Source organism: Antechinus flavipes, chromosome 3 (assembly GCF_016432865.1).
Source record: "Antechinus flavipes isolate AdamAnt ecotype Samford, QLD, Australia chromosome 3, AdamAnt_v2, whole genome shotgun sequence".
NCBI classification, from domain to species: domain Eukaryota; kingdom Metazoa; phylum Chordata; class Mammalia; order Dasyuromorphia; family Dasyuridae; genus Antechinus; species Antechinus flavipes.
Genome location: NC_067400.1, coordinates 629202173 through 629226991, shown reverse-complemented (window position 1 = coordinate 629226991; position 24819 = coordinate 629202173). Strand labels below are relative to the sequence as shown.

Sequence of the window (24819 nt, the reverse complement as noted above, 5' to 3'; positions counted from 1 at the left end):
CTGGGGCTGGGCTCCGGGCTCCGTCCCCAGGGACGGGTGGGGGAGGGGGTGTCTTGGTCTTAACCCCTCCCAGGCCAGGTCAGCCCAGGGAGCCTCACTTTGGTATCAGGGGACCTGGGGTCAGGCAGGCCAGATCAAGGTGGGGGGAGGCATGTGGCAGCGTGTTGGGTTGGATTGCCTGTGTGTGTGAGAGAGAGAGAGGGAGAGACTGGGAGAGGGAGAGAGGGAGAGAGGGAGTGAGAGGGAGAGAGAGAGTTGGGGAGTAAAGGAGTATGTGAGTGAGGCCGGGGGGTTATATAGGGGGCTGGGACCAGGCTCAGCCGGGTAGGGGCTGGGGCAGGGGCCAGGGCCCAGCCACCGCCCGCTCGGGAGGGGAGGGAAGGAGGGGGGAGGGAGGGAGCCTGACACATCCTGACTCACTCTCCCCAGCCCCAGCCCCAGCCCCGGCCCGGCCTGGGAAGGAGGGGGGGAGGAGGGGAGAGGGGGGAGGCTGAGCTGTGAGACACGGGGGGCCCGAAGGGGACCCACTGAGCTCATCCCCGTTCCCTCCCTCCCACCACACCAAGCCCGAGACAGTGAGGACACCGGGGAAAACGGTGGGAAGGCACACGTCGGGGCACCCGGAGACTCGGAGCTGGGGATGGCAGGGAGGGAGCTGCCCAGACACATTAGACGGAACGGATCCAAGAGGGCTGGGGCGGCTCAGGACGGGAGGGGGACACACACAGACACCCAGAGACCCGCAGGGACAGGCGGCCGTGGTGGCGGACAGAGGGCCCTGGCTGGGGACAGAGGGCCCTGGTGGGGAACAAGGGATGGTGGTGGGGAACAGGGGGCCGTGGTGGGGAACAGGGGGCCGTGATGGGGGACAGCTGGCCATGGTGGTGAACAGGGGGCCCTGGTGGGGGACAGAGGGCTCTGGTGAGGAACAGGGGGCCGTGGTGGGGAACAAGGGATGGTAGGGGGGATAGAGGGCCCTGGTGGGGGACAGAGGGCTCTGGTGGGGGACAGGGGGCCATGGTGGGGGACAGGGGGCCATGGTGGGGAACAAGGGATGGTGGGGGGGACAGAGAGCTGTGGTGGGGGACAGAAGGCCCTGGTGGGGGACAGAGACTGAAGTGAGACACCCAGAGGGAAGAAAAGGTTAACTAAGGCCGACACCAGGATGCTCAGTTACCCAGGACTGGCAGGCCCAGAGATGGGCAAGGACACACACATAGGACCGTGCAGAGACAATATGGAGACCAGGTGCCCAGAGACCCACCCACTGAGCCACCCAGGTGTAAAGCCACTGAGCTGGAGACAGGGAACGAAGGAGACTTAGAGGGTTATGGCCCTAGATGGGGAGAGAGAAAGACCTCAGTGTACCTAGAGATGGGCAGAGATGGGCAGATTAATGAGAGCAAGCCGGCAGCCCCTGAGACCAAAACCCTGAGGAGGGAAAGGAGAAAAGTGGGAGGGAGGGAGAGAAAGGCGGGGGAGGAAAAAAGGGAGGGAGAGAGAAGAGGGAGAAAGGTGGGAATGTGTGTGTAAAAGAGGAGGGATGGAGTGAAGGAGAAAGGGAGAGAGAAGAGGGAGAAGGGTGGGATGTGTGTGTAAAAGAGGAGGGATGGGTGAAAGAGAAAGGGAGGGAGGGAAAAAGGGGGAGGGAAGGAGGGGAAGGAAGTAAGGAGAAAGGGAAGAATAAAGGAGGGGAGAGGGCGAAAGGGGGAGGGAGAGGCAGGGAGGGATGAGGTGGAGGAGAGAGGGAGGGAAGGAAAAAGGAGGAAGGAGAAAGAGGAGAGGGAAAAAGGAGAAAGGAGAAAGACGGAGGGGAGGGAGAGAGGGAGGAAGAGGGAAAGAGGGAGAAAGAGGGGAGGGAGACGGACAGAATCCTAGGGACCCCCGGGAGACACACGACAGAAGAGTGACCTCTCAAAGCTGGGAAGTGAAAGAGTGAGATGAGCCCAAAGAAGAGAAAGCGGGGGAGGAGACTGAGGCAGGGACCCGGTAGCTGCAGGAAGGGGCAGGGAGCCTGCAACCGACACCAGAGGGAAGGAGACCCCGAGCTGGGGAGCAGCCGGAGCGCCAGATGGAGAGAGGCTGAGAGCGGCGGCGCCAGTGGGGCAGGCTGTGCGGGGCCTGGGCTCTGGCTGCCCCTGCCAGTTGCCGATGAACGGGGGAGGGGAAGAGGGGTCCCTTGTGGGGGGTCCTGGAGAAGATGACGTCATATACCCCAGCGTGGGGCATGAGCTCATAGGTCAGGTGATCCATCCCTACCTTCCCAGTTACAAAGGGAAACCGAGGCAGGGGGGGCCGGCTCTGACCACCAGCCTCCGGGTCTCCACCCCGCAGGGGGCAGTTTCCGGTGGGTGACTCAGTGCGGGGGGCCAGAGGCCGCATCAGCTCTGACGTAGATGTCATTCCCCCCACCCCCACCCCAGGTCAGTAGTCAAAGTGAGTCAGGCCCGGGGCAGGGGGATTCACTGACTGGGGGAGGGGAAGAGCAGCTCCAAGCAGACCTTCCCCTCGGCTAGATCTCCAGACTTTGGGGCCCCGGGGCTTTGTTCCCTTGGGGCCCTCCTGGGGCCGAGGTATTCACCGGCCTGGGGGGGAGCCAAGGGCGTCTGGGGAGGGGGAGAACCAGGGGCCTCTGGGGGGGAGGGGCTGTGTTCAGAGACCTGGGCCTCCACTGGAGGAGGGGGAGGGGCTGCCCTAGCCCTAGGAAAGTCTAGGGCGCCAGAAGGATGCTTACCTGGCAAGGAATCCTATGGGACCATTTTACAGAGGGGAAAATTGGAGAGTGTGTGTGTGAGGTGTGAGTGTGTGTGAGAGTGTGTGAGGTGAGTGTGTGAATGTTTGTGTGAATGTGTGTGAGGCAAGAGTGTGTGTTTGCTGAATCTTGCCGGCCATAACCCGGACCTGACGCCTCAGCTCTCGCTTTGGGGGGGGGTCTGAGGGGCTGGGGTCGGGTCCCCAAGCCGGGGCTGGAAGCCGAGTCTGACACGGGCCTTTCTCGGGGGATGTCCCGGGGGGCCCGCGAGGGGGGGCCGGGAAAGCCCTTGGGCATCAAAGGGAGCAAGGAAGGCCGAGGCCGGGCGCGGGGGGAGCGATGGGCCGGGAGAAGGCCGAGCCGGCGGCGCAGGAAGCCGAGGCCCCGGGGCCAGGGGCGGGCGGCTCCGGGGGGCTCCCTAGGTGGGGTGGGCTGTGAGCTCAGCGGCCGGGGGGGGGGTGTCTGCCGGCCGAGGCCGCGGGGGGCCGTCTGGGCCGCGGAGAGGGTGACGGGCCGGCGGCCGCAGAGGCAGGGGCAGCCTGTCATTAGTGGTGTGGGCCGGTGACGGAGGGCCCGGCCCCACAGGGAGCCGCCCCCCGCCCCCCACCCCCTCACTGAGCTGAAAAGAATCCCAGGAATGGGAAGTTGGCCCGCGCCGCTATTGACACAGGAAGCGGCGGCCACGGCTGAGGCCGCCCCCCCCCCCTCCCACCTGACCGTGGCAACTCTGACGGAGACGCCGGCCCCTCAGCCCACATGTTTACTGGGCTGGGGGCGGGGGCCGTTACCGGCAGTCTCACCTCCCCATTGGCTCTGCCCGGGGCCAGGTGCCTTCCCGCCGCCTCATTGGCTCGCATCGGCCGCTTTGGGAGCCCGGACCCCAGCCCGCCGCGCTCACACCCACATCCCTTCCTTTCTCAGGGACCCCCCATCCGGAGACCCCAGCACCCCATTCCTGAGCCTCCTCTATCGGGGACCCCCCATCCGGAGAACCCCATTCCTGAGCCGCCTCTGTCAGGGACCCCGATCCTCCCAGGTCCCTCAGGGACCTTAATACCCTGAGGGCTCATCCATGTCTCCCTTCAGGGAAAGAGGGTCTTTCATCCTCCCCCCCCCCATCCTGTCTCAGGGAACGGAGCATCTAGTATATCCAGCCCTCTCTTCCCTGGGGATGCTGGTTCCCTACACTCCCACACTCATGTCACACACAAACTCACACTTTCTTACCTCACACTCACACACATTCACACAAACTCACACTCACCTCACACACAAACTCACACTTTCTTACCTCACACACACATTCACACAAACTCACACTCACCTCACACACAAACTCACACTTTCTTACCTCACACTCACACACATTCACACAAACTCACACTCACCTCACACACAAACTCACACTTTCTTACCTCACACTCACACACATTCACACAAACTCACACTCACCTCACACACAAACTCACACTTTCTTACCTCACACTCACACATTCACACAAACTCACACTCATCTCACACACAAACTCACTCTTACCTCACACTTACACATTCAAACTCACACTCTCATCTCACACACACTCACTTTCTTACCTCACACTTACACATTCAAACTCACACTGTCATCCATCCACTCATTTTAACATACACATTCCTCTCTCCCACACATACACATTCATTTCACACACTCACATGCACACATTCACTCTTCTCACACTCATACACACACTCACATTTCACACTCATCTCACACACTCAAATACAGTCATCTCAGATACACTAATCTCATACACACACTTTTCTCACACACATACACTCCTCACACATTCTCTCATCTCATACATACACACTCTTCATCTCACACACTCAAATACACTGTCATCTCAGACACATACACTAATCTCACACATACACACTCTTCTCACATACACTCCTCACATACACTTATATCACACCTACTTTTCTCACACCATTCCTCTCACACTTATCTCACACATACACTCCTCCCACACTCATGCACACACTCCTCACATATACACTCATCTCACACCTACACTCTTCTCACACATTCCTCTCACACTCACCTCACACATACACACTCTTCTCACACTCACACACACTCCTCTCACATACACATTCTCATCTCATATACACTCTTCTCACACACACACACACATACACTCCTCACATACACTCATATCACACCTACTTTTCTCACACCATTCCTCTCACACTCACCTCACACATACATACTCTTCTCACACTCACACACACGCCTCTCACATACACACTCTCATATACACTCCTCTCTCACACACACATTGTCTCATCTCACACATTTACAACCCCCCCCCCATTGAGATATCCCAACCATGGGGGTCTGGCTCCAGGTCGAGGGGTCCAGAGGCCCCCTCCCCAACTCCTCAGAGGCCGTGCACCCCGCTCTCCATGCTTGGCCCTGCTCCCACCCCCCTCTTCTCCAAATTCCAGGCGGTCACCGAGCCCCTCTCCATCACCAAGTGGTTATTGTGCCGGGCACTGTGCCGGCCTCAGGAGCTTCCCTCCTTCCTCTCAGGAAGGAGAGTGCTCGGGGAACAGAGCCGTGGGCCTAGGAGGCCCAAATGCTGGTTCTGCCCCTCGCTCCCGGTTCTGAGGCCCTGGCCCGGCCCCCTTTCTTCTCATGGCCCCTGGGCCGATCTCCTAAAGCCGCTAGGAGCTGTCCGGAGGTGGGGGAGGCTTCAGGTCGCTTTGGGTCTGAACTCGGAAGAGGCTGGAGATCCGGAGAGGGGGCGGCCGGGAGCTAGCGCCAGGGCACGGCCCGTGGAAGCACGGGACGGGGAAGGAAGGGCAGCGGCGAGCAGGGCCCCGAGCCCCCAGGGCCCCACCCTCGGGGATACTGGTAGTCATGGAGAGACCCACCCCTGCAGGAGCATTCTAGACTCTTGGGGCCTGGGGCGGGGCCGGCCTGGGCTGTTTGGGTTACCGGGGGAGGCTCCTCAGAGACCCCTCGAGGTCAGGGGAGGAGGAGCCCGAGTTAAGGGCTCCCGGGGCCATCATGATGGCTGCCGCCCTCCCTGCCCTCAGCCTCCTGCTGCTAGTGATGGGCAGAGCTGGTGAGGGGGAGAGCATGCTGGGGGGGCTGGAGGCTGAGAGGCTCCTGATTCTGTCCCCCCTCCCACGACGAGGCTTCCTTCTTTTCTTCCAGAGGGGAACGGAATCCAGGGCTTCTTCTACCCGTGGAGTGAGTTGGAGGACTGGAGACCCGGACCCCTGGGTCCCCGAGGGAGGAGGCGGCTGTGTACACATCATTGTGCCCGGCTTCCCGAGGGAGGAGAGCCCTTGAGGGAGGAGAGGGCCGGGGAGCGAGCTAGCGGGGTCCTCAATAAAGGAACAGGCTAGATCGTGGCCCTTGGTCCCCGAGACAGAGGGGGCTGGGGCGTAGGACCCCGAACCACTGCGGGAGGAGGGATCTGGGATGTTTGGTCCCCATCCCCTCCCGTAGGCTGCGAAGGGGACGTCTGGGACAGGGAAGCATGTGGGGGACAGGCGGCTGTCGAGAACCCCAACCTCTGCCTTCGGCTGCGCTGCTGTTACCAGGAAGGGATCTGCTACCACCAGAGGCCTGACGGTGAGCGGACACGTTCCGGGAGGTGTGCGGTCCGGGCGATGAGCGCCTGGGAGTCTTCCTGGGATTTCGGGGCCCCCCATCTGGGTAAGGAACGAGGGCGGACCCTAGGATTCCCATGAGGCCAGGAAGCCGTGGGAAACAAAAGCAAGAGGGGGGCACCTTGGAGCACCCAGACGGCAAAGTGGATGTAGCACCTGCCTTGAAGTTCAGGACCTGAGTTCAAATCCCACCTCAGACACTTACTAGCTACGTGACCCTGGGAAAGTCACTTAATTCCATTTGCCTTGTGAAAAAAGATCAGGGGGGGACCTGGAGGCCCAGGGTCCCCAGGCTAACTGGGCTGGGTCCCCCTTCCCCCCAGGGATGAGAAAGAAGGCTGGTCCCCGCCCTCCCTTCCCTAGGTCTCCGTGGGGGAGTGAAGGGGGGCCAGGTCTCTCCAGGGCTAGATCGGGTCCGTCCCGGGAGGAGGAAGCGGCCGAGGACTCCCAGACAGCCCGTTCTGCCTTCCTTCTCCCCTCCAGAGAACCTGCGAAAGAAACACCTCTGGACCTTGAGCCTAACCTGTGCTGGGCTGGTCACGCTCATCTTTCTCATCTGCTTCTTCTGGTGAGGGGCCAGACCGGGGGCTTGAGCGCCAAGGGAATGGGGCCGGGAAGCGGGGGACCTCGCTGGGAACGCCGCTCCTCCCTCGACTTCCTTTCTGGGGTCCTCGCCTGGGAGGCTGCTCTCAGCTCCGCTGGGATGTGATTCTGTACTGAATTTCCTTCTAGCTTTCCTTCCATGATCCCATCACCCTCTCTGAACCTCAGTCCCTTCCTCTGTGAAAGGGGAATGATAATGAACCCATTTTGCAGACTCTTTAAGAGCTGTTGCAATGGGAGCCATTTTTGATAGCCAATCGATTGATTCAAATCGATTCAGGGGCCATTCTTAATGGCAGATTGATTGATTTAGGGGCCATTCTTGATGGCCAACTGATCGATTCAGAGGCCATTGTTGATGGCCGATCGATCGATTCAGGGGCCATTGTTGATGGCCGATCGATCGATTCAGGGGCCATTCTTAATGGCAGATTGATTGATTTAGGGGCCATTCTTGATGGCCAACTGATCGATTCAGGGGCCATTGTTGATGGCCGATCGATCGATTCAGGGGCCATTCTTAATGGCAGATTGATTGATTTAGGGGCCATTCTTGATGGCCAACTGATCGATTCAGGGGCCATTGTTGATGGCCGATCGATCGATTCAGGGGCCATTCTTAATGGCAGATTGATTGATTTAGGGGCCATTCTTGATGGCCAACTGATCGATTCAGGGGCCATTGTAGATGGCCGATCGATTGATTCAGGGGCCATTGTTGATGGCCAACTGACCGATTCAGGGGCCATTGTTGATGGCCAACTGACCGATTCAGGGGCCATTGTTGATGGCCAAGCGATTGATCGAGTACCCGATCATCTCCTCCTCCAGGTGGGCCAAACGCCGGGGCCTGTTCAAGCATCTGAAGATGCCGGGCCATCTCAACAGAATAAAGAAACCCAAACTGTCCAGAAAATTCTCCAGAATGTCCCCCAAGTCTCCTCTCCTAGAAGCAGAGGGAGGTGACCCCCAGCAGTCTGCTGCTGATGGCCCAGAGGGCACGGAAGGCTCTAAGGTGGAACGGGAAGAGGAGGGAGGACGGGATGAGGATGATGGAGAATAGGGGGCACCGGGCCACTTGAAAAAAATAGAGCTTTGCTCACAGCCCCCTTGCCTTCATTTTCAGCCCGACCTGGTGTGTGCCCGTGCTTGTGGGCCTGATGCAAGGCTCCGAGGGGAAAGGGGGTGAGGGTCTTCCTTTGGCCACAGCCAGATCCGGGGCTCTGGGAAAATCTCCCAGGGAGGACGTGGAGGCAGCGGGAGCCGTGCCCCGTGCTTGCCCGAGCCCCATCACTCCGGGGAGCAGCCTTCCGGGCGGGCGGCCGGACTCCCCCGGGGAGCGGAGCCAAAGGAATCCCAGGGAAAGGCCGAGAGCACTGACGGACGACTCCGTGAGCATTGAGTAAACGCTCCTCGGAGCTCCGAGGAGACTTCCGGGCATCTGGGCCGACCAGTCCCAGGCTGGAACAAGAATACTGTGTGCAATTCACCTCCCTGCGGTCATCCAGTCTCCCTTGAAGCTCCCTAGGGAGAGAGGGCTCCCTGCCTCCCGCGGCAGCTCATTTCACTCTCGGGCAACCCCCCCCCCTTAGGAAACCGAAATCTGCTGGGAATTTCAGGCACTGCTTGGCTTCTCCCTTCTGGAGCTAGAACCAAGCTAACCCCTCTTCCCTGCGGCAGCTTTCCGGTCCTTGAATTTAGCCTCCTTTTCTCTGGGACAAACATCCCCGGGGCCTTCTCCGGACTGCTGGATCGGCTTTCCAGGCACCTTCCATTGGGAAGAGCGGAGCTAGATAGCTGATCTAATCAGGACCCGCACAAACAAGAACTTTGCCTCCCTCCAGGGAAGGACATTATAATGTTTTATATATATGTGTGTGTGTATATGTATATGTACATATATATGTATATGTATATATTATTATAATTATTATTAATACATTATTATAATTATACACACACACACATTATATAATACATAATGTCCTGGACATTAAGCCTCTCTCCCCCCCCCCCCGAGACCTAAGATTGCTCTAGTTTCTATGTTCTAGTTTCCAGTGTCTTGTTTGTAGTCCACTAAGACCATGAGTCTTTTTCTTTCTCCCCTGCCCTTCTCCCAATTAGACCTGTGGTTTCCTGGTGTAAGGAAATCACCAATGAGGAACCTTCCTCCTCTGAGGCAGATGGGGAACTGTCCTGTAACTTAAAAGTTTCAAGGAGCCGCTAGGGCACCAAGAGGTTAAGAGCTTGGGACCAGAAAGCCCGGGCTTGCCTCCACCAGGTAGGTCTGGCCATGGAGGCCCCCCGTCTCCAAGGACAACTCTCCCCCCTAGGCCGCGAGGGCCTCCTGGATTTATTCCCCACGAGCCGTCCTTTGGACGTGTTTGTCAGATTCTGCTAAATGGCATTTCGTCACCTTCCCCCGGGGCGGAGGGGAAGTCATTTTTCTGAGGGTGACACTTAACCGACATCCTCTGCTGCCTCCTCGAGCCACGGACGTGGGCCCAGTAGTTTTGCCAGCCGAGTCGGCAGAGCCCGAGAGGCTCGCCGTCACCGCGCTGCTCCCCGGGGAGCCCAGGGTGCCCGCCGGAACCGGAAGGAGTCTGCGGCTCGCTTCGAACTCGTTCCTCGGGCGCCTTTTATTCGGCTTGGCCTAGACTCTGAAGGGTCTTTGGGAAGCCCTGGGGGCATCTGCCCGTTTCCAAGCTTAGCCACCTTTGAGTCTTTTGGGATCAAGAGGCCAATGTTTTCAGGACACAGAGAATTTCTCTTGTGTGTGGGTGTGTGGGGGGAGCAATAAGGGTTAGGTGACTTGCCCAGAGTCACATGGTTAGTGTGTGTCTGAGACTGGATTTGAATTTAGGAAGACGAGAACCCCCAATTCCGGGGCTGGCGCTCTGTCCTCTGCTCCACCTCGTTGTCCCCCCAAAGGGGATTTCTTTCGGCCCTGTGAGGGGACCCGAGCTCACAGCAAGAGTAGCCGCAGGCTCTCTTCTGTTCTCAGAGATCTCCCCTCGCCCTATCCTTTCCTGCCTGAAAGCAGAGAAGAAAAAAGCCAAGCAGGAGTCATTGTTCACCTTTCCATCCCCCGTGTACTCCTGCAAACCCCTCCCAGAGACCCTGAGCAGTGCGCTCCATTTGCTCTTCTCTCCGCCTCGGTACAGCTGCTTAGAGGCAGCTCCGTGGTACCGTGGAGAGCGCCACGTCTGGGATCAGGAAGACGCATCTTCCCCAGTTCAAATCCAACCTCAGACACATTAGCTGAGTGGGTTCAAAGCCAAGCTGACTCGTGCTAGCCGTGTGACTCTTCCCTTCACTCTGTCTGCCTCAGTTGTGTCAGCGGTAAAATGAGCCGGAGAAGGAAATGGTGAACCGCCCCAGTCTCTCCGCCCAGAAGCCCCCCAATGGGGTCAGGAAGGGTCAGATGCCCCTGAAATAACTGACCGAGCACCCTCAGCAACCTCAGATCATTAAACACTTTTGTCCTGGGAGTTTTATAGGGCTCTGCCTCATTTTGACATTCGGCTTGTTACACGCTCTGAGTCTCTGACGCACGCTTTCTTACGGTTTTGAGTCCTTCCAGGGCGCTCCGGTGCATCCACGGCTCTCTTTAGACGGCGTTTTCCTTCATTTCAAGCTTGAGAATTCTCCATCCCATCTGGGCCAGTGTCCCACGCTTGTTCTTTAAACAGTTTTAACTCCGTTATGTCCAAATCTCTGGGTCTTTGCGTTCCCCTCAGCTTACCCAGCATCCACCTTCACTATGGAGATTGATGGATAACTGCAGGGATGCACAGAGACGGACTCCCATGGTACCCGGTCTCTTGGTCACGGACCACAGACTCAGAGCTGAGAGGGTCACAGGTTATATATGCATCTATACATACAATGCCCTCATTTCACACGTGGGGAGCCCGGAGGAACAAGGGATTTGTCTAGAGTCACACGGAACAAGCCAGAGCCTGAATCTGGGCCTAGGTCATGTGACTAGAGAGCCAATCGTCTCCCTCGGCCACCTTGAAGGGGACAAGCAATCGAGGGCAGGAGGAAGGCGAGGAGGCCGTGGTTGGCTTCCTCGCTCCCGGGGGGCAGAATTCCTAGATACCAACAGGAGACTGAAGTGGAAAGGGAATGGGGGGGGGGAGATCTGGCCCTTCATCTCTCCAGGTCCAATTAGTGGGGGGGGGGGGTCCTTGAGGCTCCAAGGAAGGCAAAGTCTCCTTGGTGCTGAAAGTTGGTCTCCCACACCCGGGGTTCTTAAACTGGTTCCTAACATTGCCCAAAGATAAACGTGGGAGTCCCGGTCAGGAGGGGAGTGTTTGTCCAGAGGGCAGCGGATGGGAGGAAGGGAGGGGGCAGGGACAGGGAACTGTGTCTGAGGAACAGGGGGCTCGTCTTTGCCTCTGGGGCCACGGCAGTCTCTGTCTCCATCCGGATCTGGGCAGGACACCTGCTGGAGAGAGAACGGCCTGTCAGCCCTTACCCCAAGTCCCCCAAGAAGCAGGGGGGTGCGCACGCGCTGCGCCTCGGCATCTCCCCCTCCCCAAGGAGGTGGCGACTGAGGGAAAACGGAACCGGGGAGAAGGGGAGAAATCAAGCCCCTGCCAAGTGCCAGGCACTAGATGGGGGGGGGGAGGTGGGGGAAAAGGGGATACAGAATGGGACTGGGGAGAGTGGAGAGAAGGGAAGGAAAAAGGGCAATGGAGAGAGAACAACGTGTCTGGGGATGGCAGAGGTGGAGGAAGAGACAGATGTAGGAGGGGGGTCAGGGAAGAGAATGGAGGTCAAAGAAATCACAGCATTCACACACACACACACACGCACGCACAAACACATGCCCACACGCACAAATGCACACATGCACACACGTACAAACACACAAACACACATGCACATACGCACACACACACGTGCACACACACACAAACACACGCACGCACTCTCAGCTGAACAAATCCCTTCAGGCCCCCAGCCAATGGTCTTGCGGCCTTGGTTTGGATACAAGGCCACGCTCTCCTTCCTTTCTTTGGGGAGACGGCGATCTGCCAGATCTGAGCGTCTCAATAGACTTAAGTCCAGTTCGGATCTACAGTAAAACAACCCGCCCAGAGCCCGGCCCTGCCCCCTTGGGCAAGTTCCGCCATCGGGGGCTCCGAGAGGAGCGGGACCAACGTCGGTGACCGGGACACCGGCAAGGAGGAACGGGGGGAACCTAAGAAATGTCTTGGCGCGTTCGAAGGTCCCATGGGAGGCAGAGCGCTCGGGCCCGTCCCGTTTGGCCCAGAGGGGGCGGCCCCGTCCCGTGCTTGGGGAGGAGGTGGAGTCTCTGGGAACTTTCTAACGGGCCCGAAAGGCCTCGGGCTCCTTTGGAGGCGGGAGGGGGCAGGGGTGAGACTCCCCGGTCTCGCTGTAACTCGGGAGGGGGCACGAGGCGGGTCAGACGCTCCAACACCCTTTAGTTTTGGGAAGGACGGAGGGAGAAGGAAAGAGGAGGATGGAGGCTGTGGGGGAAGCGGGGGGGGGGAGGTGGGGGAGAGGGGAGAGAAGGCGGCGGGAGGTGGGGGGTGCTGTGCCGGGGCTCGGGTGAACGGCTGTGGGGGGGCCGGGGAAGAGCGACCCACTTTACGGTCCATTTCCTCGAAGGGGCCGCCCAGCCTGAGAGGGCAGCGTGGCTGGGGAAGGGACCGAGGGTGGTCCTCCGGTGACAGAGGCCCGGAGGGACGAGGCCCCCCCGTAACAGTGCAGAAGTGGCGGCCTCCACCTCAGGACTGGGGGGGCGCGATGGAAGAGAGCCGGCAGCCGAGCGCAGGGTCCCCGCCCTCTCACCTGGGCCCGGGTCACTCCGTCCCCGCTCCCGCCGCCGGGGCCTCCAGGGGCGTCAGCTGCAGGCGTACCCGGCGCGCCGTCTGGGCCTGCTGCTTGGGGGCGCCCCGGCCCCCCCTCCGGCCCCCGGCCCCCGCCCCGGGGCCCGGCGGGGCGGACCAGCGCCGGGACAGCTTGTGGGCCAGGCGGGCCAGGGTGCCGGGCCTGCGGCCGTAGTCCCTCTCCAGCTCCTGGCGGGAGATCTCGATGTTGCCCGTGTACCAGAAGATCCAGCCCAGCAGGCTGAGGAAGACCATGAGGGCCCCGGAGTAGATGAGCAGGTCTCCGAAGTCCCGCCCTTGCACCTGGAGGTGGGCGAAGACGCCGGTCAGCAGGGCCACCATGCCCGCCACGTCCAGGCCCACGGCCAGCAGCAGGGCTGCCCGGCAGCGGCCCAGGCCCGAGGAGGCCGGGGATGGCCGGGGGGCGGGGGCCGGGGCCGCCGAAGCGGGCCCGGGGCCCGGGGAGGAGGGAGAGGAGGCGGCCATAGCCCGGCTCGCTGGAGAGGGGGAGCCCCGAGGAAACCGGTCCGACAGGTTCCGGGGTGAGAGCCCCAAGGGGCGGGGTTAGGGGAGGAGGGAGCCGGGAGCCCTCGCCATCTTCCCGGCCCCGGGGTGAGGGGCCCCGGCTACCCGAGAATGAGGAGGGTGGAAAGGTCGGGGAGCCGAGCCTTGAGCCCAGGCCGCTCCCAGAGAGGGGAAAGGGCGACCCGAAGGGGTCAAGGGGCTCCCTCTGGCTCCGGCCCCAGGAAGAAGCCGGGGTCCTGAGGGGCCGCCGGGGCCCTGGGCCCAGCCGGACGGGGTCTCCCCCTCAGGGCAGGCACGGAGTGCGTCCCCCGCCCCCGGGCCCGAGGGTCCTCGCCCGAGAAGCCGGCCCTGGGTGAGGGGGCGCTGCCCACACCCACGAGGCAGCGCCTGGCGTCCTCAGGGCCAGCCTGGAGAAACTGAGGCAGAGAAGGCCCAGAGCCTGCGGGAGAGAGCGCCCGAGACCTCCCCCCCCAGTCACTGGGAGAAAGCAGGGCCCAGGGGCGAGGGACGGGCCAAGGTCACTCGGTCAGGGCTCGGCACCGCGCCCGGCATCCAGGAGGTGCTTAATAAATGCTGGTGCACGGGGAGCCGGCACTGGCATCCTCCCCTTCTACCTCACTGCAATCTGCCCTTTGTGCCGCTGAACCCTGGACTCTGGGCGCCTTTGGTCACACCCTCTCAATGAACTTCCGGGCTCCTCTCGCCCTGCAGCCAAGTGCGACCCCCCCTCCCGCCTCCCAGCCGGGGTCACCTCCCCAGGGGGCGGCCTTGGAACCTGACCCCCCCCATGGCCTCCCCGGGTGACGCTGGAGAGCCCTCCTCTCTCTGCGCCCCAGGACCAAGGCTCAGGGCGAAGGGGCTGCAGCAAGATCCGGGGGCCGGAGCCCCTCACGTTTCTCTGGGTGGCCAAGGGGCCTGCACAGAGATGCTGAATAAGCTGGGGGGGAGTGGGGGGGGGGGGAGGGGGGCATTGCCCGGAAAAGGCCTTTTTTCAACTCCCGTCAATTCCCAGCTCTGACGGTTCCTCCCTTAGTGACCCTGGGTAAGGCCCCTTTTAAAAAAATAGTTCTTAGCCGTCCAAGCCTGGCCTGGGGGAAGGGGGCTGCCTTGTATTGCCTGGGGGGGGCTGCCTCTATGGCCTGGGGGGGGCTGCCTTGTATTGCCTGGGGGGGGCTGCCTTGTATGGCCTAGGGGGAGGGGCTGCCTTGTATGGCCTGGGGGGGGGCTGCCTCTATGGCCTGGGGGGGGCTGCCATCTATGGCCTGGGGGGGGCTGCCTCTATGGCCTGGGGGAGGGGGCTGCCTGTATGGCCTGGGGCTGGGGGCTGCCTTGTATGGCCTGGGGGAGGGGCTGCCTTGTATGGCTGGGGGAGGGGGCTGCCTTGTATGGCCTGGGGAGGGGCTGCCTTGTATGGCCTGGGGGGGGGGGGGCTGCTTGTATGGCCTAGGGGGAGGGGCTGCCTTGTATGGCCTGGGGGGGGGGGGGCTGCCTTGTATTGCCTGGGGGAGGGGGCTGCCATCTATGGCCTGGGGGGGGGCTGCTTGTATGGCCTGGGGGGGGCTGCCTTGTATGGCCTGGGGGAGGGGGCTGCCTTGTATGGCCTAGGGGGAGGGGCTGCCTTGTATGGCCTGGGGGAGGGGGCTGCCTTGTATGGCCTGGGGGAGGGGGCTGCCTTGTATGGCCTAGGGGGAGGGGCTGCCTTGTATGGCCTGGGGGAGGGGGCTGCCTTGTATGGCCTGGGGGAGGGGGCTGCCTTGTATGGCCTGGGGGAGGGGGCTACCTTGTATGGCCTGGGGGAGGGGCTGCCTTGTATGGCCTGGGGCTGGGGGCTGCCTTGTATGGCCTAGGGGGAGGGGGCTGCCTTATATGGCCTGGGAGGGGGGCTGCCGTGTATGGCTTGGGGGAGGGGGCTGCTTTGTATGGCCTGGGGGAGGGGGCTGCCTTGTATGGCCTGGGAGGGGGGGCTGCCTTGTATGGCTGGGGGGGGGGCTGCCTTGTATGGCCTGGGGGGGGGGCTGCCTTGTATGGCCTGGGGGAGGGGGCTGCCATGTATGGCCTGGGGGGGGCTGCCATCTATGGCCTGGGGGAGGGGGCTGCCTTGTATGGCCTGGGGGGGGGCTGCCTTGTACGGCCTGGGGGAGGGGGCTGCCTTGTATGGCCTGGGGGAGGGGCTGCCTTGTATGGCCTGGGGGGGGGGCTGCCTTGTACGGCCTGGGGGAGGGGCTGCCTTAGCACCGAGGGTGGAAAGCCAGTCCCAATGTAACCCAGCCCTGGGCACACAGTAGGTGCTTCTTGTCCTTCAGTTGAAAACCAGGCACCCGCAAGCATTTCCTTGGCGCTTTGGGGGCAGCCTTGGCCACGTGACCCGGGCCGCAGGGGGGCGGGCACGTTTACAGCTGGGAACCGAAGGCCCAGAAGTGACCGAGGATTGGAACGCGAGCCTAGCTGCCTTCCGGCCCAGACGCCCGGGTGCGCCACCTAGCGGCCGTGCTCGCCACTCGCACGCGGCAGGCTTGGCGGAGCCCCAGGCCTCGGCCCCGACCCGGCCGAATGGCTCCGGAAATGCCCGAGCGAGCCGGGCGGGGGGCGGGGCCCGAGCGAGCCGGGCGGGGGCGGGGCCCGAGCGAGCCGGGCGGGGGCGGGGCCCGAGCGAGGCCGCCGAAAGATTCCGGATCTTCCCGAGTCCGGCCGAGCGAAAGCGGAAGCGGAAACGCGCAGAGTTATTAAAGGCTCCGCCCCGCCCCCAGCAGAGCCTTTTCCGTCTCCGGGAGTCGCCGCGAGTGCAGGTAATGGCGGACTCGGCTCTCTCCTCGTGCTCCTGAACGCCGCCGCCCGAGGGCTCCGGGACCTCTCTCTCCCCCTCGCCGCCCGAGGTCTCCGGCGCGCCTCCTCCCTCCCGGCCGCCCGAGGTCTCCGGGGCCTCTCCTTCCCTCCTGGCCCGACCCCCAGCTCCGGCGCCCGCGGCCTCCCCCCCCCCCCGCCCCCCGAGGCCTTACTCCTTGTCGCCCCCAGCCCCGCCGCCCGAGGTTCCCCCCTCCCCGCCCGTGTTCTTTCATCCCCGCTGACCTCCCCCCTCTCGCCCCAGCCCGCAGCCCGAGATCGCCGCCGCCGCCGCCATGTCGGCACACCTTCAGTGGATGGTTCTCCGGAACTGCTCCAGCTTCCTTATCAAGCGCAACAAGCAGACGTATAGCACGGTGAGGGGGGGGGGGGTCGCGGGGGTGCGCGGGCGGGGGCGGCCCCGGGAAGTGGCGGGGGTGGCCCCGGACCCGGCTCACCGGCCTCTTCCCACAGGAGCCCAACAACCTCAAGGCCCGGAACTCGTTCCGCTACAATGGGCTGATCCATCGGAAGACGGTGGGCATCGAGCCGGCCGCCGACGGCAAGGGCATCGTGGTGGTGCTGAAGCGGAGGGCAGGTGGGCAGGGGGTCTTCGGAGGGGCTGTGGTGGGAGCCCTGGCCCTGGGGAGAGCAGCTGGGAGGGCTGGGACCCCAGAGAGCAGAGCTAATGCTGCCGGGCATCTGGATTCTGAGGGTGTGGGGAGCGCTGGCACTGCCCGCATGGCAGGTACCCGTTGTCTGCCTCAGTGACCCTGCATCTTTCTCAGAAGCCCTGACTCAGGCGGAGGTGATCAGGACCCCTCCCCCGCTGCCAAGGCTGCCACCTTTTGGGGCTCTCCCAGGCAGCTTGCTGGGCCCTTGCCCTCGTACACACCGCAAAGCCCAGCCCCCGTGGTCTCCTGCCTCCCCCCCTGCCTGGGGGCACTTAGCTGCTCCTCTGTCCCATGCTCTGTGTGGAAGGGCTGAGGTGGGGCCTGACCGCCCCAGCCCGGGGCCCTCTTCCAGGGTGAGGGTCCCTCAGATGGCTCTTGTTCCCCCTGCAGGTCAGAGGAAGCCCGCCACTTCCTACGTGAGGACCACAATCAACAAAAACGCCCGGGCCACGCTCAACAGTGTCAGGCATATCATCCGTAAGAACAAATACCGCAAAGATCTCCGCATGGTGAGTGGGAGCCCCCTCCGGGCGGGCACCGGGCCGCGGGCGGGCACCGGGCCGGCAGTGGGCTGACCGCTCACCTCTCCTTCCTCTTTAGGCCGCTCTGCGCCGCGCCAGCGCCATCCTGCGGAGCCAGAAGCCGGTGGTGGTTAAGAAGAAGCGAACCCGTCCCCCCAAGAGCACTTGAGGTGTCCGGCCTCCTTGGGCTAATAAAAGTCATTGTTCTGTAGTCTGTGCCGCCGCCTCTTTCCCTCGCCCAAGCTCATATACGATGGGTCGGAGCAGGGGGGGAGAAGGGGGTCAGGCCATGCTCAAAGGCCTCTGGTCCTGGAGTCAGAAATGAGTCACTTTGGGGGTGGGAGGTGTGGTTAGAGCACCAGCCCTGGAGCTGCGAGGACCCCAGGTCAGGTCCAGTGTCAGGTGTGATCCTGACCAAGTCCTCGAGAGGAACAAGGCGGCTGTGGGCCCTCTGGCCCTAGGCGAGCTGGGCGCTCCCCAGGAAGCATCCTTTTGGGCATTCTGGCACCCTTCCCTCTAGCCTGGGCTGAGTGGTCCCTGAGCAGTTGGCCCATCTTTTAGACAGGGGGACAATCTGCTCCCCCAAATTGTCAAGACTCTGCCCCTGCCTTTCCCGGGTCACTTACTGGAGTCCTGACCGTTGTTGCTGTTGTGTCCCCATTCCCCAGTCTGGCCCTGGGGCTTAGCCCTTCATCCTCATCCTCCTCAGGCCATTAGGGGCCGATGTCCACCTTTCAGGGAGCCTGTGGCTCAGGGGAGGTTTGAGAAGGGTCAGGGAGCAGCTCTCCACTGATTGCTGGTTCCTGGCAGCTGCTGGTTGCTAGGGAGCACCTGCCTCCGGTTGCCATGGAAAAACTCATTTGGAGTTGCCATGGCTAAGCCATCCTCCTGCCGAGGCCCCGCCCCCTCACGTTCTGGGGCTTGGGTGTCTTCTCTTTGGGGATCATTGAGGTACCCGGAAGCAGGACCAGGGGTTCTGGCCAAACTAGGGCTGGGGGGATGGCTTTGCCTTTTTGAGGGGTTCACAGAGTTGGTCTTGGGGTAGCTGATGGAGATGAGTCCTGGATCTGGGCACATAAGTCATTTGTCTCCCACCTTCGAGTTTCCACCCGTAGCGGGTTAATATTCAGGGGAGATAAGGGGGGGCTCTAGTGGTGCCCCCGGAAGCGAGCCTCTGCTGCCACCAATGGGAAGGTACCTTTTGTCTGGGTTGCTATGGAGTGGACTCTGTTGCTAGGGGATTGGTATAAAGTGACCCCCGTTGCTTAGGGTTTGCTGTGGAGTGATTTCTGTTGCTAAGGGGGAGCTAATGGAGGGCCCTTTGCTCTGGAGCGGGGGAGGGGAGCAGGGAAGGCCACTGGATGCATCTTTCTCATTGTTTGGCCGGAGCTGGTCTCTGCCCTTTGGGGCAGAGCTCTGTTCTGGGGCCATCACCTTGAAGATGGTCAGGGGGGGGGTGAAAATGGACTCGGCCCAGATGAGTTCAGTGCATTAGGGAACATGGGCAGTGATGGGGCCACGATTGGGCTTGCATAGGGCAAGCCCCCGTGTCCCTGCTCTCAGGAATTCTCAAATATCCCTAGTTGGAGACATTAAACGAATAAACAGCCGAGGAAGGGCTTCCTTACTGAGACCTGGGGGGAAGCTGGAGATTGGGGGCTCCCAAGGGATGGACGGGTTTTGAACCATTTTGGGATTGTGTTTAATAGGAAGTGATAGGCAATCACTGGGTTTTGGAGTCAGGATATAGACTGAGCAAAATTCACATAATAATTGGGTCTTGGGGCCGTGATGGAAATCGGCCCGAAACGGCAAAAATAGGAAGCTGCCGGTGTTGGGGGTGATGGCCAAGTCAAAGTGCTCTTCACGAGGATAGGCGCAGATGTAGCTGAGGAGCAAAATTAGGGGCACACTTGAGGTGAGCTCAATTGGGACAGCTCTGGAGAGGGTGAAGGGTCAATGCAGAGGTGGCCGTCCCCCTGCCGCGGGCTCCTGGCCAGATGTCCCCGTCTCTGCCTTGCTTTTGAGTCCATTTTCAGGTGGGACTCGCAGGTCCCACCTTGTCGGTGCCATAGCCTCCCGCCTTGGCTGTCCAAGCGCAGAGCCGGGCTGAGGGCTCTCCTGGCCCAGGGCCCTGTCCTCCCCACCAAGTTCTCTCTAGATGCCCAAGAGGCCCTAGGATGCTGCGGTGGACGGGAGGCCAAAGCTGCCAGATGCCCTCCAGGACACCCCGCTCCCCACGAGCCCACCCCTGGCCAGTGGGACGTTTCCTTTCTTCCCGTTTGTTGCCATCCAGCCCGGCACTCGGGGTTGGGACTGGGGGGACAGAAGGTGGCCCTGGCCAGAGGAAGAGGCCTAGCGCAGAACCCACGGCCCCACAGCCCAAGCTCCAGGATCAGGGTTAGGAACGGGCGACGAGTTCTTCTGGCCCACGATGGCGCGAGGGATGCTCGTGTCCACCCCAGCAGGCCAGCCCGTGAGGGCAGGGTTCTCAACCTCAATCATCAGAACCTTCAGCTGCTTTTTCAACTTTATTTTAGAAAAAAACCAAGCCCCCCTCCCATCCCCTCCCCTCCCCCCCATAATTTAAATAACTTAGTGAGATACAAAAGCTGCCCCTCCTCCCCGCGCCCTCCCGCAATGGGGGGGCCCTCCTACAGCCTGCGCAGAGCCCGCTTCTTGTCCGTCTTCTTCTTGGCGGCCTGCTTCTTGTCCCGCTCCCCTGCATGCTTCTTGGCCATGGGGCCTTCGGCCCCAGGGCCGGGTGGGGAGGAGGAGGAGGCCCCGGCCTCTGCTGGGCCGGCCTCTGCCCCGCCAGGGCCCCCCCTGGCTGCCCTCAGGGCCCCAGGGCCCCCGGCCCCGCCATGGATCTCTGTCAGCAGCCTGGCCCGAGCTGCATACTCCTCGTAGTCCTCCAGAAGCAGGCGGCCGGCCTCCTCATTCAGCGCCGACTCGGGGTTCGGGTGGATCAGAAGGCACTTGATAGTCTAGGCAGGGCAGAGGGCACATTGAGGGGGAGGGGCTTCCAGTCTTCCCCCTCACAGAACTTGACAGCTCAGCCTGAGAGATGAGCAGGGCTAAGGGAGGACTCCAGACTGAGCCAGACTACAAATCCCATGATGCTCCTTGGGATGAGAAAGCAGGGCCCTATGGGAGCTGTCATTGTGGGGCATCCCCAGCTGGGAAGGTGGGTACTGTTAGATCCCCCTGTCCTCTGCCTCTGGCATGAGGTCCCCATCTCCCCTTTGGCGAGGAGGCCGCCCCTCCCCTCGTGCCACTGGCCACCCCCTCCTCCACCCTCTCTTGGGGGGCAGCCTCACACGATGGGGGGGGGAACAGGCTCCCCCCAGGGGGGCTCGGCACTCACCAGCAGCACGTGGCGGATGCCCAGTTCGGCGGTCCAGTCTCTCTTGAGCACGTTGACACAGATCTCCCCGTTGGCCCCCACATTGGGGTGGAAGATTTTGGTGAGGAAGAAGCCCTTTGGGGGGGCTGCCGGGAAATCCTTGCCCAGGAGGAGCTTCATGCGGAACAGGCCTCCCGCGTAGGGGGTACCCTCTGGCCAGAGAGAGAGGAGACTCGTGAGCTGGGTGGGGGGGGGGGTGGGGGGCGCAGCGGGGGTTGGAGCGGGGCTCACCTGGGCCTTCGATGGTGACCTGCAGGTCCGTGACGTCTTCCTCATTGGGAAACACCTTGATGCCATCGGGAGGGTCCGAGGTGAGCGTCGTGACCTCCTTGTACACCAGGCGGATGATGTGGGGGGGCAGGTTCTCCACGTTGGAGTTCTGGGGGTCAAGGGAAGGGAAGAGAATTAGATGGGGGGCGGTCACCGGGACCCTCCCGGCGCTGCCCCCTACCCAGAGATGTAGACACGGACACGCGTGCGCGCACGCGCACATACGCACACGCAAGCAGGGGCTCATTCATTCTGCTCATCCACTGGGGGGGAGCCGGGATCTTCCCTCCCCCCCCAAGACACCCACCGGGATGTCCCCGGAACCGCCGCCTCTTGAACGCCGCTGGGCCCTGTCCCGGCCAAGGCCACCTCCTCCAGGCTGGACACCAGGCTGACACCAGGCCTACCCCCGCCCAACTCACCATGACGCCGGGGCCCGGGGGCGGCTCCCCCCAAGCCCCCTCCTCGGGGCGACCTCCGGGATTAGGGGGTCGGGGGAGGGGGCCGCCTCCCCCGCGTGCCCGGTGCGCCCGGGCTCCGATTCCTCCTTCTCTTTCGCCGAGGCCGCCTACTCGGCCCCGGCCCCCGCGGGCCGCTCCTACTCCCGCTGTCCTGCGTCGCCTCCGCCGCCTCCGCCGCCGCCGCGCCCGCTCCCGCGACCGCCGCGCCCGCCCCTCGGCTGCCCCGCCGCACTGAACCCGCCGCGCGCGCAGCGACGCCTTTTTATATGCGCCGGGACACTCCCCCCCCGCACCAACGACGTGGGCACGTCCGTTCCACGGCGTATGTGCACCCGCCCGCCCGCGCACCCGGACGAGGCCTCGCGCGTGCGCGCCCGCCGCCCGTTGGGACCGCGATCCCCCGACCGAAAGGATGGGATCGGCCAATGGGAGCCGAGGGCCAGGAGCGGAGCCGGGGCCTCCCGGAGATAGAAGGCCAATGAGAGAGTGGAAGGCGACGCACGCCCAGAGCCGGGCGAGGAACGGGAATCGATGGGAGGAGGCAGGGGCTGATTAACACGAAGGTGGGGGGGGGCGGGCGCCACCGATTGGGCGGTTTGAACCCGGCCCGTCACGCGGCCCCTGCGGGGAAGAGAGGGGCGGTGTCTCGGGTGCGCGCGCTCCGTAGCTCGGGGGCGTGCGCGAGAGAGGGAGGAGTTGTTTACGCGAGTAACGGTCGCAGCGAGGGGCGGGGCGGGGTTTTGAAACGTCTGAGCGACAGGCAGCTGGGCCAATGAGCAGATCGAGAGAGTCCGGGACGCCGATCCGGTGCTCGGGCCCCATGAAGCCTGAGCCTATCCGGGCTGGCAACAGCCGGGACTGCGCTACCCCACTTCGCCGTGGCCCACTGCGGGGTTGGGGGGTAGGGGAGGCTTCGCCTGCGCAGAGCCGCCATCTTGGATCTGGGATGCTAAAGGGGTGAAGAGATAAAATTGACGAGAGGTCAAAGGTCACCCTGCATACCCGGATTCTGGATTGCCTTTTAGGGCCTCTGACCCCACTCCCATCAGCAGCGGCCTCAGTCACATTTGTCAGATGAAGACGGTGCTGGAGATCGTTCAGGCCTCAGTTTACCCTTTTCCATACCAACGGGGCGGAGAGAAACTCAGACACAATTGGATGCAACTTCAGACAATTAACTACCGGCATGACCCCAAAGGGCCATTTAACGTCTGTCTGCCTGTCTCCTCATCTATAAAATGTAACCATCCTAGTGTAGTAAGGATCAAATGGGATAATAATTGTAAAGGGCGATCAAGGCTGTATAAATGCTGTCACTATTACAATGCTCATGACTGTTATTACCTAGATCGAGGGACACACAGATGTTCTGAGAGACAGAGACACTGGCAGAGACTCAGCTGGGGGAGAGATGCTGGGGGAGGAGCGCTGCGCCACTGGGACACTGAGACCGACAGAAAGATAGACTGAGGAAAAGACCTGGAGCGAGATAGGTAGAGACGCTCAGAGACGCGGAGGCACCAAGACTGAAAGGGTATATGGAGACACGGATAAGTCAATAAACATGTATTCAGCACTGATGATGAGGATACAAAGAGTAACCGGGAGTCCCTGCCCTCAAAGAGCTCCACTTTAATACAGAAAGAGCTGAGACCGGTGGGTAGCAGAATGCGGGGGAGGGGGCGGGGAGAGTAAGCAAAGAGGAGATCTCGGTGCCCCCAGCCCCCTCCCTTAAATGGAGGATGAGGGAGGCGGTCTCCGGGCCAAGCCTTCATTCTGTCCAATCAGAAGGAGGGAGGAGCCCAGGGCAGCGGGGGCAGCGGCTGGGTGAGTTTCCGGGTGGGTGCGACCCCGCGAGTGCTTCCCTCTCACGACACTGGGGGCGCTGCCTTGAGGAAGCGAGCGGCGCCAGGGCCGCCTTCCCCAGTCTCGGAAAGCCCGGACGAGGGTCTGTGCTTCACGTGCGTCCGCCAGGGGGCACTGCACTCTAACAGCCGCACCGGACCTCTGGCCGAGGTCTCTAACCCCCTTCCCTGGGCTCTCTCCGCCTTAGCCCCCCCTCCATCTCCGCTTCTCGGCTTTACGTCAGGAAGCGATGCCTTTGCGGGCCGCGCTTCCCAGCGCCTTAAGGAAAATGGACAAGGAGCCGGGCGGCAGCGGTGGCGAGCGCCCTCCAGCTGCTGCCTTCCTCCTGCACAGCGGAGAACCCGCCCGCCCGCTCCGAGCGGCACCTCCCTCCCCTCCCGGCCCAGTGGGCAGGGCTGTGTGCCCGCTAAAGCTCGGGGCCCCCAGAAATGGCCCAGGGCCTCCCCCTCTGAGAAGGGTCGGGCCCGGATGGTCTCTGAAATGAGCCGAGCCAGGAGTCGTTACCAGAGCCCGGGCCCGGCCGTCATCGGAGCCAGAAAGGACCGCTTGTGTCCTCCTGCAGTGCAGCTTCAAATGGAGGCGCTGCTGACCATGGGCTTCCCCACCACCTCCCTTAAACAGTGTTCAACGGTCCATCCGAGCTTCACCCGGCAGATAACATACACTTTCATGGCGCTTTAAGGATTTTTGTTTTTAACTGAGGCAGTTGGGATGAAGTGACTCGCCCGGGGTCACACAGCCAGGAAGTGTTAAGTGTCTGAGGTCAGATTTGAACTCAGGTCCTCCTGACTTCCGGGCTGGGGCTCCATCCACTGCGCCAACTAGCTGCCCTGGGCTTTAAGTGCTTCCTTTCTACACCCGAAAAATCGGAATTATCCCTCTTCTTGATATCCTGTCAGTGGGACAAGCGAGCATGTCTCTTGCAAACATACCCCCTAAGCCCCTTCAACCAATCAGGTGCCACCAAGGCCTGGTCACCCCAGCTCACGAAAAAGACCCCCGAGTGTCTGTCCATCATTTCCTGTCCCATCATTCCCTTTTTTATATTCATACTTTATTTTCCTCAGCGACACGTGGAACAATTTTTAACATTTGTTTTTAAAACTTGGAGTTTCCGATTCTCTCCCTTCCTTCCTGCCCCATTGAGGAGGCACCTGGGAAGTTATGCAAAACATTTCTCTAAAACCCTCAAATGATCTAAGGGGGGGGTGGGGGGGTGAAGGATGCTTCACTCTGTATTCAGACATAATCAGTTCTTTCTCCGGGTGTGAATAGCACTTTTCATCAGAAGTCCTTCAGAGTACTCTGGGATCATTATATTGCTGAGAATAGCAGTCATTCACAGCTGATCATCCCACAACTGCTATAATTTGGTTCCAAATACATTTCAC

General features: G+C 61.8%; 4 protein-coding genes and 1 long non-coding RNA gene across 8 annotated transcripts; 3 read left to right on the top strand and 2 right to left on the bottom strand.

The window, feature by feature from the left end:
* The first annotated feature begins 5717 nt into the window (after positions 1-5717).
* On the top strand, positions 5718-10512 carry TMEM190 (transmembrane protein 190). Of its 2 annotated transcripts, none has more exons than XM_051990089.1 (5): positions 5718-5865; positions 5958-5993; positions 6255-6380; positions 6902-6986; positions 10353-10512. In XM_051990089.1, the coding sequence occupies exons 1-5, from the start codon at positions 5808-5810 to the stop codon at positions 10390-10392; spliced, it is 345 nt and encodes a 114-aa protein (XP_051846049.1). In that variant the 5' UTR covers positions 5718-5807; the 3' UTR covers positions 10393-10512. The 2 variants fall into 2 exon arrangements, with proteins under 2 accessions (XP_051846049.1, XP_051846048.1); XM_051990088.1 differs by lacking the exon at positions 10353-10512 and adding an exon at positions 7853-8125.
* TMEM238 (transmembrane protein 238) lies at positions 10497-13811 on the bottom strand. Of its 2 annotated transcripts, none has more exons than XM_051990090.1 (2): positions 12848-13811; positions 10497-11474 (listed from the first exon to the last, which is right to left on the bottom strand). In XM_051990090.1, exon 1 carries the CDS (start codon positions 13369-13371, stop codon positions 12859-12861), a length of 513 nt encoding a protein of 170 aa, XP_051846050.1. In that variant the 5' UTR covers positions 13372-13811; the 3' UTR covers positions 10497-11474; positions 12848-12858. The 2 variants fall into 2 exon arrangements, with proteins under 2 accessions (XP_051846050.1, XP_051846051.1); XM_051990091.1 differs by having other exon boundaries at positions 10497-11471.
* A 2296-nt stretch (positions 13812-16107) lies between these two features.
* On the top strand, positions 16108-17636 carry RPL28 (ribosomal protein L28). Its single transcript, XM_051990092.1, has 5 exons — positions 16108-16196; positions 16496-16607; positions 16705-16828; positions 17295-17413; positions 17505-17636. The coding sequence occupies exons 2-5, from the start codon at positions 16527-16529 to the stop codon at positions 17592-17594; spliced, it is 414 nt and encodes a 137-aa protein (XP_051846052.1). The 5' UTR covers positions 16108-16196; positions 16496-16526; the 3' UTR covers positions 17595-17636.
* Positions 17637-19943: 2307 nt separating this feature from the next.
* UBE2S (ubiquitin conjugating enzyme E2 S) lies at positions 19944-21616 on the bottom strand. Of its 2 annotated transcripts, XM_051990083.1 has the most exons (4): positions 21524-21616; positions 21063-21210; positions 20793-20983; positions 19944-20412 (listed from the first exon to the last, which is right to left on the bottom strand). In XM_051990083.1, exons 1-4 carry the CDS (start codon positions 21524-21526, stop codon positions 20080-20082), a joined length of 675 nt encoding a protein of 224 aa, XP_051846043.1. In that variant the 5' UTR covers positions 21527-21616; the 3' UTR covers positions 19944-20079. The 2 variants fall into 2 exon arrangements, with proteins under 2 accessions (XP_051846043.1, XP_051846042.1); XM_051990082.1 differs by lacking the exon at positions 21524-21616 and having other exon boundaries at positions 21063-21505.
* A 414-nt stretch (positions 21617-22030) lies between these two features.
* On the top strand, positions 22031-22887 carry LOC127556717 (uncharacterized). Its single transcript, XR_007952501.1, has 2 exons — positions 22031-22125; positions 22588-22887. It is a non-coding gene; the product is annotated as an uncharacterized LOC127556717 (long non-coding RNA).
* The last annotated feature ends 1932 nt before the right edge of the window (positions 22888-24819 follow it).